We start from the raw sequence: 16,554 nt of genomic DNA, 5'->3' as shown, positions 1-16,554 counted from the left end.
GGCAGTGGGGAGGGGGCCACCAAGGGCAGTGGGGAGGGGGCCACCCAGGGCAGTGGGGAGGGGGCCAACCAGGGCAGTGGGGAGGGGGCCAACCAGTGCAGTGGGGAGAGAGCCACCCAGGGCTGAGGGGAGGGGCCACCGAAGACAGTGGGGAGGGGGTTACCCAGGGCAGTGGGGAGGGGGTTACCCAGGGCAGTGGCGAGGGTGTGAACCAGGGCAGTGGGGAGGGTGTGAACCAGGGCAGTGGGAATGGGGTGAACCAGGGCAGTGGGGAGGGGGTTCCCCAGGGCAGTGGGGAGGGGGTTACCCAGAGCGGTGCGGAGGGGGTTACGCAGGGCGGTGCGGAGGGGGTTACGCAGGGCGGTGCGGAGGGGGTTACCCAGGGCGGTGCGGAGAGGGTTACCCAGGGCGGTGCGGAGAGGGTTACCCAGGGCGGTGCGGAGAGGGTTACCCAGGGCGGTGTGGAGGGGGTTACCCAGGGCTGTGCGGAGGGGGTTACCCAGGGCACTGGGGAGGGTGTTACCCAGGGCTGTGGGGAGGGTGTTACCCAGGGCACTGGGGTGGGGGTTACCCAGGGCGGTGCGGAGGGGGTTACCCAGGGCACTGGGGATGGGGTTACCCAGGGCACTGGGGAGGGGGTTACCCAGGGATGTGGGGAGGGGGTTACCCAGGGATGTGGGGAGGGGGTTACCCAGGGCACTGGGGAGGGGGTTACCCAGGGCACTGGGGAGGGGGTTACCCAGTGCATTTGGGAGGGGTTACCCAGTGCACTGGGGAGGGGGTTACCCAGGGCACTGGGGTGGGGGTTACCCAGGGCACTGGGGAGGTGGTTACCCAGGGCACTGGGGAGGGGGTCACCCAGGGCACTGGGGAGGGGGTCACCCAGGGTACTGGGGAGGGGGTCACCCAGGGCACTGGGGAGAGGGTTACCCAGCGCACTGGGGAGGGGGTTACCCAGGGCACTGGGGAGGGGGTTACCCAGGGCACGGGGGAGGGGGTTACCCAGGGCAGTGGGGAGGGGGTTACCCAGGGCAGTGGGGAGGGGTTGAACCAGGGCAGTGGGGAGGGGTGATCCAGGGCAGTGGGGAGGGGGAGAACCGGGGCAGTGGGGAGGGTGTGACCCAGGGCAGTGGGGAAGGGGTGAACCAGTGCAGTGGGAAGGGAGTTACGAAGGGCAGTGGGGAGGGCGTGAACCAGGGCAGTGGGGAGGGGTGATCCAGGGCAGTGGGGAGGGGGAGAACCGGGGCAGTGGGGAGGGTGTGAACCAGGGCTGTGGGGAGGGTGTGAACCAGGACAGTGGGAAGGGGGTGAACCAGGGCAGTGGGGAGGGGGTGAACCAGGGCAGTGGGGAGGGGGTGAACCAGGGCAGTGGGGAGGGTGTGAACCAGGGCAGTGGGGAGGGGGTGAACCAGGGCAGTGGGGAGGGGGTGAACCAGGGCAGTGGGGAGGGGGTGAACCAGGGCAGTGGGAAGGGAATTACGAAGGGCAGTGGGGAGGGGGATGCCCAGGGCAGTGGGGAGGGTGTGAACCAGGGCAGTGGGGAGGGGGTGAACCAGGGCAGTGGGGAGGGGGTGAACCAGGGCAGTGGGGAGGGGGTGAACCAGGGCAGTGGGGAGGGGGTGAACCAGGACAGTGGGAAGGGGGTGACCCAGGGCAGTGCGGGGGGGTGTGAACCAGGACAGTGGGAAGGGGGTGACCCAGGGCAGTGCGGGGGGGTGTGAACCAGGGCAGAGCGGAGGGGGTTACCCAGGGCAGTGAGGTTGGGGGTTATCCAGGGCAGTGGTGCGGGCTTGCCCAGGGCACTGGGGAGGGGGTTGCCCAGGGCACTGGGGAGGGGGGTTACCCTGGGCTGTGAGTTATCCAGGGCAGTGGTGCGGGGGTTGCTCAGGGCACTCCGGCGAGGATTACCAAGTGCAGCGGCGAGGGAGCCACCCACTACAGTGGGGAGTGGCCACACAGGACAGTGGGGAGGGGCCACCCAGGACAGTGGGGAGGGGCCACCCAGGACAGTGGGGAGGGGCCACCCAGGACAGTGGGGAGGGGCCACCCAGGACAGTGGGGAGGGGCCACCCAGGACAGTGGGGAGGCGGGTACCCAGGGCACTGGGGAGGGGGATACCCAGGGCAGTGGGGAGGGGGTTACCCAGGGCGGTGCGGAGGGGGTTACCCAGGGCGGTGTGGAGAGGGTTACCCAGGGCGGTGCGGAGGGGGTTACCCAGGGCGGTGCTGAGGGGGTTACCCAGGGCGGTGGGGAGGGGGTTACCCAGGGCTGTGGGGAGGGTGTTACCCAGGGCACTGGGGTGGGGGTTTCCCAGGGCGGTGCGGAGAGGGTTACCCAGGGCACTGGGGAGGTGGTTACCCAGGGCACTGGGGAGGGGGTTACCCAGGGCATTGGGGAGGGGGTTACCCAGGGCATTGGGGAGGGGGTTACCCAGGGCACTGGGGAGGGGGTTACCCAGGGCACTGGGGTGGGGGTTACCCAGGGCGGTGCGGAGAGGGTTACCCAGGGCGGTGCGGAGGGGGTTACCCAGGGCACTGGGGAGGGGGTTACCCAGGGCACTGGGGAGGGGGTTACCCAGGGCACTGGGGAGGGGGTTACCCAGGGCACTGGGGAGGGGGTTACCCAGGGCACTGGGGAGGGGGTTACCCAGGGCACTGGGGAGGGGTTACCCAGTGCACTGGAGAGGGGGTTACCCAGGGCACTGGGGTGGGGGTTACCCAGGGCACTGGGGAGGTGGTTACCCAGGGCACTGGGGAGGGGGTTACCCAGGGCAGTGGGGAGGGGGTTACCCAGGGCGGTGCGGAGAGGGTTACCCAGGGCTGTGGGGAGGGGGTTACCCAGGGCACTGGGGAGGGGTTACCCAGTGCAGTGGAGAGGGGGTTACCCAGGGCACTGGGGTGGGGGTTACCCAGGGCACTGGGGAGGTAGGTACCCAGGGCACTGGGGAGGGGGTTACCCAGGGCGGTGCGGAGGGGGTTACCCAGGGCGGTGCGGAGGGGGTTACCCAGGGCGGTGCGGAGGGGGTTACCCAGGGCGGTGCGGAGGGGGTTACCCAGGGCGGTGCGGAGGGGGTTACCCAGGGCGGTGCGGAGGGGGTTACCCAGGGCGGTGCGGAGGGGGTTACCCAGGGCGGTGCGGAGGGGGTTACCCAGGGCGGTGCGGAGGGGGTTACCCAGGGCGGTGCGGAGGGGGTTACCCAGGGCGGTGCGGAGGGGGTTACCCAGGGCCGTGCGGAGGGGGTTACCCAGGGCCGTGCGGAGGGGGTTACCCAGGGCCGTGCGGAGGGGGTTACCCAGGGCCGTGCGGAGGGGGTTACCCAGGGCCGTGCGGAGGGGGTTACCCAGGGCCGTGCGGAGGGGGTTACCCAGGGCCGTGCGGAGGGGGTTACCCAGGGCGGTGCGGAGGGGGTTACCCAGGGCGGTGCGGAGGGGGTTACCCAGGGCGGTGCGGAGGGGGTTACCCAGGGCGGTGCGGAGGGGGTTACCCAGGGCAGTGAGGAGGGTGTTACGCAGGGCAGTGGGGAGGGGATTACCCAGGGCAGTGGGGAGGGGGTTACCCAGGGCAGTGGGGAGGGGGTTACCCACAGCAGTGGGGAGGGGGTTACCCACAGCAGTGGGGAGGGGGTTACCCACAGCAGTGGGGAGCGGGTTACCCAGGGCAGTGGGGAGAGGGTTACCCAGGGCAGTGGGGAGGGTGTGAACCAGGGCAGTGGGGAGGGGGAGAACCGGGGCAGTGTGGAGGGTGTGACCCAGGGCAGTGGGGAAGGGGTGAACCAGGGCAGTGGGAAGGGAGTTACGAAGGGCAGTGGGGAGGGGGATACCCAGGGCAGTGGGGAGGGTGTGAACCAGGGCAGTGGGGAGGGTGTGAACCAGGGCAGTGGGGAGGGGGTGAACCAGGGCAGTGGGGAGGGGGTGAACCAGGGCAGTGGGAAGGGGGTGAACCAGGGCAGTGGGGAGGGTGTGAACCAGGGCAGTGGGGAGGGGGTGAACCAGGGCAGTGGGGAGGGGGTGAACCAGGACAGTGGGAAGGGGGTGACCCAGGGCAGTGCGGGGGGGTTACCCATGGCGGTGCGGAGGGCGTTACCCAGGGCAGTGCAGAGGGGGTTACCCAGGGCAGTGCGGAGGGGGTTACCCAGGGCAGAGCGGAGGGGGTTACCCAGGGCAGTGAGGTTGGGGGCTATCCAGGGCAGTGGTGCGGGCTTGCCCAGGGCACTGGGGAGGGGGTTGCCCAGGGCACTGGGGAGGGGGGTTACCCTGGGCTGTGAGTTATCCAGGGCTGTGGTGCGGGGGTTGCCCAGGGCACTCCGGCGAGGATTACCAAGTGCAGCGGCGAGGGAGCCACCCACTACAGTGGGGAGTGGCCACCCAGGACAGTGGGGAGGGGCCACCCAGGACAGTGGGAAGGGGCCACCCAGGACAGTGGGGAGGGGCCACCCAGGACAGTGGGGAGGGGCCACCCAGGACAGTGGGGAGGTGGGTACCCAGGGCACTGGGGAGGGGGATACCCAGGGCAGTGGGGAGGGGGTTACCCAGGGCGGTGGGGAGGGGGTTACCCAGGGCGGTGCGGAGGGGGTTACCCACGTCGGTGCGGAGGGGGTTACCCGGGGCGGTGCGGAGGGGGTTACCCAGGGCGATGCGGAGGGGGTTACCCAGGGCGGTGCGGAGGGGGTTACCCAGGGCGGTGCGGAGGGGGTTACCCAGGGCGGTGCGGAGGGGGTTACCCAGGGCGGTGCGGAGGGGGCTACCCAGGGCGGTGCGGAGGGGGTTACCCAGGGCGGTGCGGAGGGGGTTACCCAGGGCGGTGCGGAGGGGGTTACCCAGGGCGGTGCGGAGGGGGTTACCCAGGGCGGTGCGGAGGGGGTTACCCAGGGCGGTGCGGAGAGGGTTACCCAGGGCGGTGCGGCCGGGGTTACCCAGAGCGGTGCTGAGGGGGTTGCCCAGGGCACTGGGGAGGGGGTTACCCAGGGCAGTGGTGCGGGGGTTGCCCAGGACAGTCCGGCGGGGATTACCCAGGGCAGTGGGGAGGGGGCCACCCAGGGCAGTGGGGAGGGGGCCACCCAGGGCAGCGGGGAGGGGGCCACCCAGGGCAGTGGGGAGGGGGCCACCCAGGGCAGTGGGGAGGGGGCCACCCAGGGCAGTGGGGAGGGGGCCACCCAGGGCAGTGGGGAGAGGGCCACCCAGCGCTGTGGGGAGGGGCCACCGAAGACAGTGGGGAGGGGGTAAACCAGGGCAGTGGGAAGGGGGTTACCCAGTCAGTGGGGAGGGGGTTACCCAGGGCAGTGCGGAGGCGGTTACCCAGGGAACTGGGGAGGGGGTTACCCAGGGCGGTGGGGAGGGGGTGAACCAGAGCAGTGGGGAGGGGGTGAACCAGGGCAGTGGGGAGGGGGTGAACCGGGGCAGTGGGGAGGGGGTGAACCGGGGCAGTGGGGAGGGGGTGAACCGGGGCAGTGGGGAGGGGGTTAACAAGGGCAGTGGGGAGGGGGTTAACAAGGGCAGTGGGGAGGGGGTTAATCAGGGCAGGGGAGGGACGTGGGGGGGGGGGGGCAGTTACCCAAGGCAGTGCGGAGGGGAATTACCCAGGGCAGTGGGGGGACAGCATTATCCAGGGCAATTGTGGGAGGGGGATACTCAAGGCTGTAGGGGCAAGGGGATACCCAGGAAAGTGGGGGGAACGGAATACCCAGGAAAGTGCAAGGAGGGGGCTACCCAGGGCAGTGGGGCGGGTGTTACCCAGGGCAGTTGGGGAAGAGGGTGTGAACCAGGGCAGTGAGCAGGGGTTTACCCAGAGCAGGAGGGGGATACCCAAGGAAGGGGGGTACGTGGCTATCCAAGGAAGTTACCCAAGGCAAAGGGGGGAGGGGTGTTACCCAAGGCAGTGGAGAGGGGATTACCCAGGGCATTGGGGAGGGTCACCCGGGGGAAGTGGGGAGGGGGTGAACCAGGGCACTGGGGAGGGGGTTACCCAGGGCACTGGGGACGTGGTTACCCAGGGCACTGGGGAGTGGTTACCCAGGGCAGTGGCGAGGGGGTTACCCAGGGCACTGGGGAGGGGGTTACCCAGGGCAGTGGGGAGGGGGTTACCCAGGGCAGTGGGTTACCCAGGGCACTGGGGAGTGGTTACCCAGGGCAGTGGGGACGGGGTTACCCAGGGCACTGGGGAGTGGTTACCCAGGGCACTGGGGAGGGGGTTACCCAGTGCACTGGGGAGGGGGTTACCCAGTGCACTGGGGAGGGGGTTACCCAGGGCAGTGGCGAGGGGGTTACCCAGGGCACTGGGGAGGGGGTTCCCCAGGGCACTGGGGAGGGGGTTCCCCAGGGCACTGGGGAGGGGGTTCCCCAGGGCACTGGGGAGGGGGTTCCCCAGGGCACTGGGGAGGGGGTTCCCCAGGGCACTGGGGAGGGGGTTCCCCAGGGCACTGGGGAGTGGTTACCCAGGGCACTGGGGAGGGGGTTACCCAGGGCAGTGGCGAGGGGGTTACCCAGGGCACTGGGGAGGGGGTTACCCAGGGCACTGGGGAGGGGGTTACCCAGGGCACTGGGGAGGGGGTTACCCAGGGCACTGGGGAGGGGGTTCCCCAGGGCACTGGGGAGTGGTTACCCAGGGCACTGGGGAGGGGGTTACCCAGGGCAGTGGCGAGGGGGTTACCCAGGGCACTAGGGAGGGGGTTACCCAGGGCAGTGGGGAGGGGGTTACCCAGGGCAGTGGGGAGGGCATTACCCAGGGCACTGGGGAGGGCACTGCTCAGTCTCTCCTCATAATCAACACCCCTCATCTCTGGTATCAACCTGGTGAACATTCTCTGCACTCCCTCCAAGCCAATATATCCTTCCGCAAATAATGGGACCAATACTGCACACGGTAGTCCAGCTGCGGCCACACTGTTCCTCCCCCACACACACACTGTTCTTCTTCACACACCACCCCCACACATAGCAATACACAACAGACAGGCACGTGCACAGACACACAGACAGGCACACACAGGCCTCATGCCACAAAGATCCCTTCCCATTCACCAAGACCTTACTTGTCTCTTCAGTCCATGTGATGGTCCAGGAACGTTACTATCTGACTTGGCCAAAAACTGGTTGGCGATTGATTTGACACTGCCCTTCTGGTATGGGTCCCTTTCCTCCTGAAATGAAACACAAAATTGGGAGGGTCAGGGTGTCACCCTGAAAAACACAGCCTACCAGTTCCGCGCAGAGTGTAAATATCGTGTTAAACGTGCAATCTCTGTTTCACTGTTATTATCTCAGTTCCACCCACTTCACCAACTCCTCCATCACAGTGACACACTATCAACAGATCTAAAGGAGCCAGATGGGATACTGGACAAGGTCAACATTGATAAAAAGGAGCTATGTGATAAGGCTTTCTGTACTCAATGTTAATAAATTGCTCGGACCAGATCAAATGCTTCGAAGAATGGTGAAGAAATGAAAGGAAGAAATTGCAGAGGTACTGTACATAATTGTTCAGTCTTCCTTAGACTCAGGGGTGGTGCCAGAGGACTAAAGAATTGCAAAAGTACAACCTCATTCAAAAATTATGTAAAGATAAGCCCAGCAATTACAGACCAATCAGTTTAACTTAGGTGGTGGGAAAGTGTTGAGAAACAGTAAACCAGGACGCAATTAACAATCAATTGGACAAAAGTGTGGATTAATTAAGGCCGTCCTTTATTAAGAACAAATTGTTTTTAAAAACATGATTGAGTTTTTGATGAGGTAACATGAGGTTGATGAAGGTAATATGATCGATGTGGTGTACATGGACTTCCAAAAAGTCTTTGATAAAGTGCCAGGTTTGGCTAAGAAAGTTCAAGCCCCTGGAATAAAAGGGACAGTGAAAGAAAACAGAGTCCTACTCCACATGAACATACAAAATAGGAGCAGAAGTTGGCCATTCGGCTCCTCAAGCCGACTTCACCATTCAATGAGATCATGGCTGATCTGCTTGTGTTTCAAATTCCAAATTCCCATCGACCCCTGATAACCTTTGATACCCTTGTGTAATGAAAATATTTCTACCTCTGCCTTAAAAATGGCCCCGCCTTCACCACTCTGAGGCAGTGTTCCAAATTCATGCAATCTTCTCACGAGAAAAAAATTCTCCGAGGCTCTGTTATATCAGAGCAACCCCTAATTTTAAAACAGCGTCTCCCCAGAAATTGTTGTCTTCCACGTCCACCTTTGCAGGACCACTCAAGATCTTATATACTTTAATCAAATCACTCCTCACTCTTCTAAACTCCTGTGTAACCAATCCCAGCCTGTCCAACCTCAAGACAATCCATTCATTCCAGGTATCAGTCTAGTAAATCTTCTCTGAACCACACTAACTCATTTACATCCTTCCTTAAATAAGGAGACCAAAACTACACACACTATTCGAGATGTGGTCTCACCAATGCCTTCTCCTTTCTTTTCGTGCATCAGTTGTTAAAAGTAATCGCGCAGGTTCAACGGTCAGTAAAGAAGGCAAATGGTATATTGGCCTTCATAGCGAGAGGATTTGAGTATAGGAATAGGGATGTCGAACTGCAACTGAACTGGGCATTGGTGAGGCCGCACCTGGAGTATTGTGTGCAGTTTTGGTGTCCTTATCTGAGGAAGGATGTCCTTACTATAGAGGGAGTACAACGAAGCTTTACCAGGCTGATTCCCGGGATGGCAGGTCTTTCACATGAGGAGAGATTAGGATTATATTCATTGGAGTTGAGAAGAGTGAGAGGGGATCTCATGGAAACTTCTAAAATTCCAATATGATTAGATGGGGTAGATTCAGAAAGAATGTTCCGGATGGAGGGAAAGTCCAGAACTTGGGGTTTTAATTTGAGGATAAGGGGTAAACCTTTTCAAACTGAGGTGAGATGAAATTTCTTCACCCAAAGAGGGTGAATCTGTCGAATTCACGACCATGAAGTAGTTGTGGCCAGAATATTGTATGATTTCAAGAAGAAATTAGGTATAGCTCTTGGGGCTAAAGGATCAAGTGATAAGGGGGAGGGAGGCATGATCAGGCTAGCGAATTTGATGATCAGCCATGATCAAAATGAAAGGCAAAGCAGGCTCGAAAAGTCAAATGGCTTTCGCCTGCTTCTAGAACAAGTAACAAAAAGCAGTATAGCACAGGAACAGGTCCTTCAGCCCTCCAAGCCTGCGCCGATCACATTGTCCTATCGAGACCAACTGCTCATATCCTTCTATTCCCCATCTGTTCGTGCATCTAAATGTCGCTAACGTACCTGCCTCCACCACCTCACCTGGCTGTGCATTCCAGACCCCACCACCCTCTGTGTAAAAAACTTAGCCCGCACATCTCCACTAAACCTTTCCCCTCTTATCTTGAACTTGCACCCCCTTGTAATTGTCATTTCTGCTCTGGGAATAAGCTTCCCACCGTTCACCCTATCTATACTCCACATAATTTTATAAACTTCTGTCAGGTCGCCCCCTCAGCCTCCGTCTTTCCAGGAAGAACAATCCCAATTTATTAAATATCTCCTCATAGCTAATACCCTCCATACCAGACAACACCCTGGTAAAACTCTTCTGTACTCTCTCCAAAGCCTCCATATCCTTCTCGTATTGTGGTGAAGGCAAGCATGCCATATGCTTTCTTCCCCACCTTTTCCACCTGTGCTCCCACTTTAAAGGATCTGTGGACCTGTACTCCCAGATCTGTGTATGTCTATGCTCCTGATAGTTCTGCCATTTATTTTGTAGTTCCCACCTGAATTGGATCTACTAAAATACATCACCTCGCATTTGTCTGGATTAAATTCCATCTGCCATTTCTCCACTCAATGTTCCAGCCTATCTATATCTTGCTATATTCTCTGACAATCTTCATCACTATCTGCAACTCTGCCAATCTTAGTATCATCTGCAAACTTGCTTATCAGACCAGCTACGTTTTCTTCCAAGTCATTTATCTATATTACAAACAACAGAGGTCCCAGCACTGATCCCTGCGGAACACCACTAGTTACAGGCCTCCATTCAGGAAAACACCCTTCCACCATCACCCTGTCTTCGATGGCCAAGCCAGTGCTGAATCCACCTAGTTAATTCACCCCTGATCCCGTGAGATTTAATCTTTTGCACCAGCCTGCCATGAGGGACCTTGTCAAATGCTTTACTAAAGTCCATGTAGACAACATCCACAGCCCTTTCCTCGTCAATCATTCTGTCACCTCCTCAAAAAATGCAACTAAATTAGTGCATCATGACCTCCGAGATACAAAACCATGCTGTCCGTCACTAACAAGACCATTCAGTTCCAAATGTGTCTCGATCCTATCTCCAAGAATCTTCTCCAACAATTTCACTATCACTGATGTCAAACTCCCTGGCCTATAATTACGTGGGTATCCTTGCTACCATTCTTAAATAACAGGACAACATTGACTATCCTCCAATCTTCTGGGACCTCAACAGTGGCCAACGAGGAAACAATGATTTTTGTTAGAGGCCCAAAAATTTCATCTCTTGCTTCCCTCAGTAATCTGGGATAGATGCCACCTGGCTCTGGGACTATGTCTACCTTAATGCTTTTTAATTCATCTAACACTTCCTCCCTTGTAATGATGAATCATTCTAAAAGGTCCCCCCCCCCCTCTGAGACATCGACATGTCCCTCTCCTTTGTGAATACTGATGCAAAGTACTCATTAAGGATCTCACCCATTTCCTTTGGTTCTACACATAATTTCCCTCATTTGTCCTTAAGTGGACCAACTTTTTCTCCAGCTACTCTCTTGTTCTTCAAATATGTATAAAATGCCTTGGAATTCTCCTTAATCCTGTCTGCCAAGGACATTTCGTGAACCCTTTCTGTCCTCCTAACTCCCTGTTTGAGCTCTTTTCTACTTTCCCTGTATTCTTCAAATGCTTCATCTCTTTTTAATTGCCTAGACTTTATGTATGCATCCTTTTTGTTTTTGACCAGACTCGCAATTTCCCTGGTCATTCACGGTCCTTGCTTTTCATAGGCACATGCCTGTCCTGCACTCCGATCAACTGCTCCTCAAAAGAGTCCCACTCTATGCTCTATTTCTTTATGTGTTGTGAATACTACGATGGAAGACTTAATTGAATGTGAGTTGCTTGAAGATTGTGACTTTGCTACTATACCAAGCACGAATGATACAGAATGAAAAAGAAAAGAAGTGTCTACTGAAGTTCCAAATCATACTTCTCAGTTCAATCACAGCTGTCCGATACAACCAAAGAGGAATAGATCCCCTCCTAGCAACTTTTATATTCATTGTGTATAATGAGTAATGGTAGTGTATCTAACTATTAGTAATCCCATGTATAATATCAAAGTAATTTATTGTCATCACCACAGAAGCAAAGGGCGAGTGATGTTATATCTTTAAGTGGTTGTTAAGAGCCAGTCAGATCATGTGATGGTGATGTAATCGGGATTCTTTACAGGGTCCTGCCTTAGATTCATTTTCTACTCTGTACAGGCAACATCTACCATAAATTGGTTGTTGTTATTTTGAATCTGCTTGGGAAAACCACATCTTTTATCTTTCAGTTTAAAGCCCACAACAATTAACATAGTACATGGGTTAGTGTGGAAAGTGCACCCCGTACACGGGGTCAGTGGGGACGGTACACTCCGTACACGGGGTCAGTGTGGACGGTACACTCCGTACACGGGGTCGGGTGTGGACGGTACACTCCGTACACGGGGTCAGTGGGGACGGTACACTCCGTACACGGGGTCAGTGGGGACGGTACACTCCGTACACGGGGTCAGTGGGGACGGTACACTCCGTACACGGGGTCAGTGGGGACGGTACACTCCGTACACGGGGTCAGTGTGGACGGTACACTCCGTACACGGGGTCAGTGGGGACGGTACACTCCGTACACGGGGTCAGTGGGGACGGTACACTCCGTACACGGGGTCAGTGGGGACGGTACACTCCGTACACGGGGTCAGTGCGGACGGTACACTCCGTACACGGGGTCAGTGTGGACGGTACACTCCGTACAGGGGGTCAGTGTGGACGGTACACTCCGTACACGGGGTCAGTGGGGACGGTACACTCCATACACGGGGTCAGTGGGGACGGTACACTCCGTACACGGGGTCAGTGGGGACGGTACACTCCGTACACGGGGTCAGTGGGGACGGTACACTCCGTACACGGGGTCAGTGGGGACGGTACACTCCGTACACGGGGTCAGTGGGGACGGTACACTCCGTACACGGGGTCAGTGGGGACGGTACACTCCGTACACGGGGTCAGTGGGGACGGTACACTCCGTACACGGGGTCAGTGGGGACGGTACACTCCGTACACGGGGTCAGTGCGGACGGTACACTCCGTTCACAGGGTCAGTGGGGACGGTACACTCCGTACACGGGGTCAGTGGGGACGGTACACTCCGTACACGGGTTCGGGTGTGGACGTTACACTCCGTACACGGGGTCAGTGCGGACGGTACACTCCGTACAGGGGGTCAGTGTGGACGGTACACTCCGTACACGGGGTCAGTGGGGACGGTACACTCCATACACGGGGTCAGTGGGGACGGTACACTCCGTACACGGGGTCAGTGGGGACGGTACACTCCGTACACGGGGTCAGTGGGGACGGTACACTCCGTACACGGGGTCAGTGGGGACGGTACACTCCGTACACGGGGTCAGTGGGGACGGTACACTCCGTACACGGGGTCAGTGCGGACGGTACACTCCGTACACGGGGTCAGTGTGGACGGTACACTCCGTACAGGGGGTCGGGTGTGAACGGTACACTCCGTACACGGGGTCAGTGCGGACGGTACACTCCGTACACGGGGTCAGTGTGGACGGTACACTCCGTACAGGGGGTCGGGTGTGGACGGTACACTCCGTACACGGGGTCAGTGTGGACGGTACACTCCGTACACGGGGTCAGTGGGGACGGTACACTCCGTACACGGGTTCGGGTGTGGACGTTACACTCTGTACACGGGGTCAGTGCGGACGGTACACTCCGTACACGGGGTCAGTGCGGACGGTACACTCCGTACACGGGGTCAGTGTGGACGGTACACTCCGTACAGGGGGTCAGTGTGGACGGTACACTCCGTACACGGGGTCAGTGGGGACGGTACACTCCATACACGGGGTCAGTGGGGACGGTACACTCCGTACACGGGGTCAGTGGGGACGGTACACTCCGTACACGGGGTCAGTGGGGACGGTACACTCCGTACACGGGGTCAGTGGGGACGGTACACTCCGTACACGGGGTCAGTGCGGACGGTACACTCCGTACACGGGGTCAGTGTGGACGGTACACTCCGTACAGGGGGTCGGGTGTGAACGGTACACTCCGTACACGGGGTCAGTGCGGACGGTACACTCCGTACACGGGGTCAGTGTGGACGGTACACTCCGTACAGGGGGTCGGGTGTGGACGGTACACTCCGTACACGGGGTCAGTGGGGACGGTACACTCCGTACACGGGGTCAGTGGGGACGGTACACTCCGTACACGGGGTCGGTGTGGACGGTACACTCCGTACACGGGGTCAGTGGGGACGGTACACTCCGTACACGGGGTCAGTGGGGACGGTACACTCCGTACACGGGGTCAGTGGGGACGGTACACTCCGTACACGGGGTCAGTGGGGACGGTACACTCCGTACACGGGGTCAGTGGGGACGGTACACTCCGTACACGGGGTCAGTGGGGACGGTACACTCCGTACACGGGGTCAGTGGGGACGGTACACACCGTACACAGGGTCAGTGGGGACGGTACACTCCGTACACGGGGTCAGTGGGGACGGTACACTCCGTACACGGGGTCAGTGCGGACGGTACACTCCGTACACGGGGTCAGTGCGGACGGTACACTCCGTACACGGGGTCAGTGGGGACGGTACACTCCGTACACGGGGTCAGTGGGGACGGTACACTCCGTACACGGGGTCAGTGGGGACGGTACACTCCGTACACGGGGTCAGTGGGGACGGTACACTCCGTACACGGGTTCGGGTGTGGACGGTACACTCCGTACACGGGGTCAGTGCGGACAGTACACTCCGTACACGGGGTCAGTGCGGACGGTACACTCCGTACACGGGGTCAGTGCGGATGGTACACTCCGTACACGGGGTCAGTGTGGACGGTACACTCCGTACACGGGGTCAGTGTGGACGGTACACTCCGTACACGGGGTCAGTGTGGACGGTACACTCCGTACACGGGGTCAGTGGGGACGGTACACTCCGTACACGGGGTCAGTGGGGACGGTACACTCCGTACACGGGGTCAGTGTGGACGGTACACTCCGTACACGGGGTCGGTGGGGACGGTACACTCCGTACACGGGGTCGGTGGGGACGGTACACTCCGTACACGGGGTCGGTGGGGACGGTACACTCCGTACACGGGATCGGTGGGGACGGTACACTCCGTACACGGGATCGGTGGGGACGGTACACTCCGTACACGGGGTCAGTGGGGACGGTACACTCCATACACGGGGTCGGTGGGGACGGTACACTCCATACACGGGGTCAGTGGGGACGGTACACTCCGTACACGGGGTCGGTGGGGACGGTACACTCCGTACACGGGGTCAGTGGGGACGGTACACTCCGTACACGGGGTCAGTGGGGACGGTACACTCCGTACACGGGGTCAGTGGGGACGGTACACTCCGTACACGGGGTCAGTGGGGACGGTACATTCCGTGCACGGGGTCAGTGGGGACGGTACACTCCGTACACGGGGTCAGTGCGGACGGTACACTCCGTACACGGGGTCAGTGTGGACGTTACACTCCGTACACGGGGTCAGTGCGGACGGTACACTCCGTACACGGGGTCAGTGCGGACGGTACACTCCGTACACGGGGTCAGTGCGGACGGTACACTCCGTACACGGGGTCAGTGCGGACGGTACACTCCGTACACGGGGTCAGTGCGGACGGTACACTCCGTACACGGGTTCGGGTGTGGACGGTACACTCCGTACACGGGGTCAGTGCGGACGGTACACTCCGTACACGGGGTCAGTGTGGACGGTACACTCCGTACACGGGGTCAGTGGGGACGGTACACTCCGTACACGGGTTCGGGTGTGGACGGTACACTCCGTACACGGGGTCAGTGGGGACGGTACACTCCGTACACGGGGTCAGTGTGGACGGTACACTCCGTACACGGGGTCAGTGGGGACGGTACACTCCGTACACGGGGTCAGTGTGGACGGTACACTCCGTACACGGGGTCAGTGGGGACGGTACACTCCGTACACGGCGTCAGTGGGGACGGTACACTCCGTACACGGGGTCAGTGTGGACGGTACACTCCGTACACGGGGTCAGTGTGGACGGTACACTCCGTACACGGGGTCAGTGTGGACGGTACACTCCGTACACGGGGTCAGTGTGGACGGTACACTCCGTACACGGGGTCAGTGCGGACGGTACACTCCGTACACGGGGTCAGTGTGGACGGTACACTCCGTACACGGGTTCGGCTGTGGACGGTACACTCCGTACACGGGGTCAGTGGGGACGGTACACTCCGTACACGGGGTCAGTGTGGACGGTACACTCCGTACACGGGGTCAGTGTGGACGGTACACTCCGTACACGGGGTCAGTGGGGACGGCACACTCCGTACACGGGGTCGGGTGTGGACGGTACACTCCGTACACGGGGTCAGTGGGGACGGTACACTCCGTACACGGGGTCAGTGTGGACGGCACACTCCGTACACGGGGTCGGGTGTGGACGGTACACTCCGTACACGGGGTCAGTGGGGACGGTACACTCCGTACACGGGGTCGGTGTGGACGGTACACTCCGTACATGGGGTCAGTGTGGAAGATGTCACTCTGCACACGCGATCTGTGTGGACAGGGGTCACAATGTACATGGGGTCAGTGTGGACAGGGGTCACAGGGCCAGTGTGGACAGGGGTCACTCTTTCTCAATATGATCGACTAACTCACTTGTTTCACTGGAAGTCTGGTTTGCAGCTGAGATACAAAATTGTCCTAAAATAGATAAACACAAATCCATCAGAAATCCTGGGATCGTTCTCTGTACTGTCTGCAACTGGGAATAGAGATCCCAAAATACATATCTACATTGTGTACATTACATCCGTGTGGACAGGGCTCACTCTGTACATGGGGTCAGTATGTGCAGGGGTCACTCTGTACACAGGGTCAGTGTGGACGGGGGTCGCTCTGTACACAGGCTCAGCGTGGACAGGGGTCATTCTGTACATGGGGTCAGTGGGTGTGAAGTTTACTCTCTATCTTCAGCAGGGACTAACTCACTTGTTTCTCTGGCTTCCCGCTCTGTGTCTTTCGTCCTAAAACTTCCTAAAATATAAAAAGACAGCATCAAATCCACCAACAAATCCTGGGATTGTTCTTTACACTGTGTGTAACTGGGAAATGACTCCCCGAGCTTCATGGGATCATTCTCTACACTGTGTGCAACAGGGAAATTATTCCCCGTGCTACACGGGATCATTCTCTACAATGTGTGTAAATTGGAAAGGTCTCCTCGAGA

General features: G+C 59.4%; 1 protein-coding gene across 8 annotated transcripts in view; it reads right to left on the bottom strand.

Annotated features, from left to right (window-relative positions):
• The window catches only part of LOC144498728 (protein-methionine sulfoxide oxidase mical3a-like), a 702,250-nt gene that overhangs the window by 359,228 nt on the left and 326,468 nt on the right, over positions 1-16,554 (bottom strand). For all 8 annotated transcript variants that reach the window (XM_078220302.1, XM_078220301.1, XM_078220303.1 and 5 more), the window contains one exon: positions 7,028-7,135. In XM_078220302.1, coding sequence (XP_078076428.1) covers positions 7,028-7,135 — 108 coding nt within the window. The remainder of the gene's footprint in view (positions 1-7,027; positions 7,136-16,554) is intronic.

Source organism: Mustelus asterias, chromosome 9 (assembly GCF_964213995.1).
Source record: "Mustelus asterias chromosome 9, sMusAst1.hap1.1, whole genome shotgun sequence".
In the NCBI taxonomy this organism is placed as follows: Eukaryota; Metazoa; Chordata; class Chondrichthyes; order Carcharhiniformes; family Triakidae; genus Mustelus; species Mustelus asterias.
This window is presented reverse-complemented; position numbering and strand designations above follow the sequence as displayed.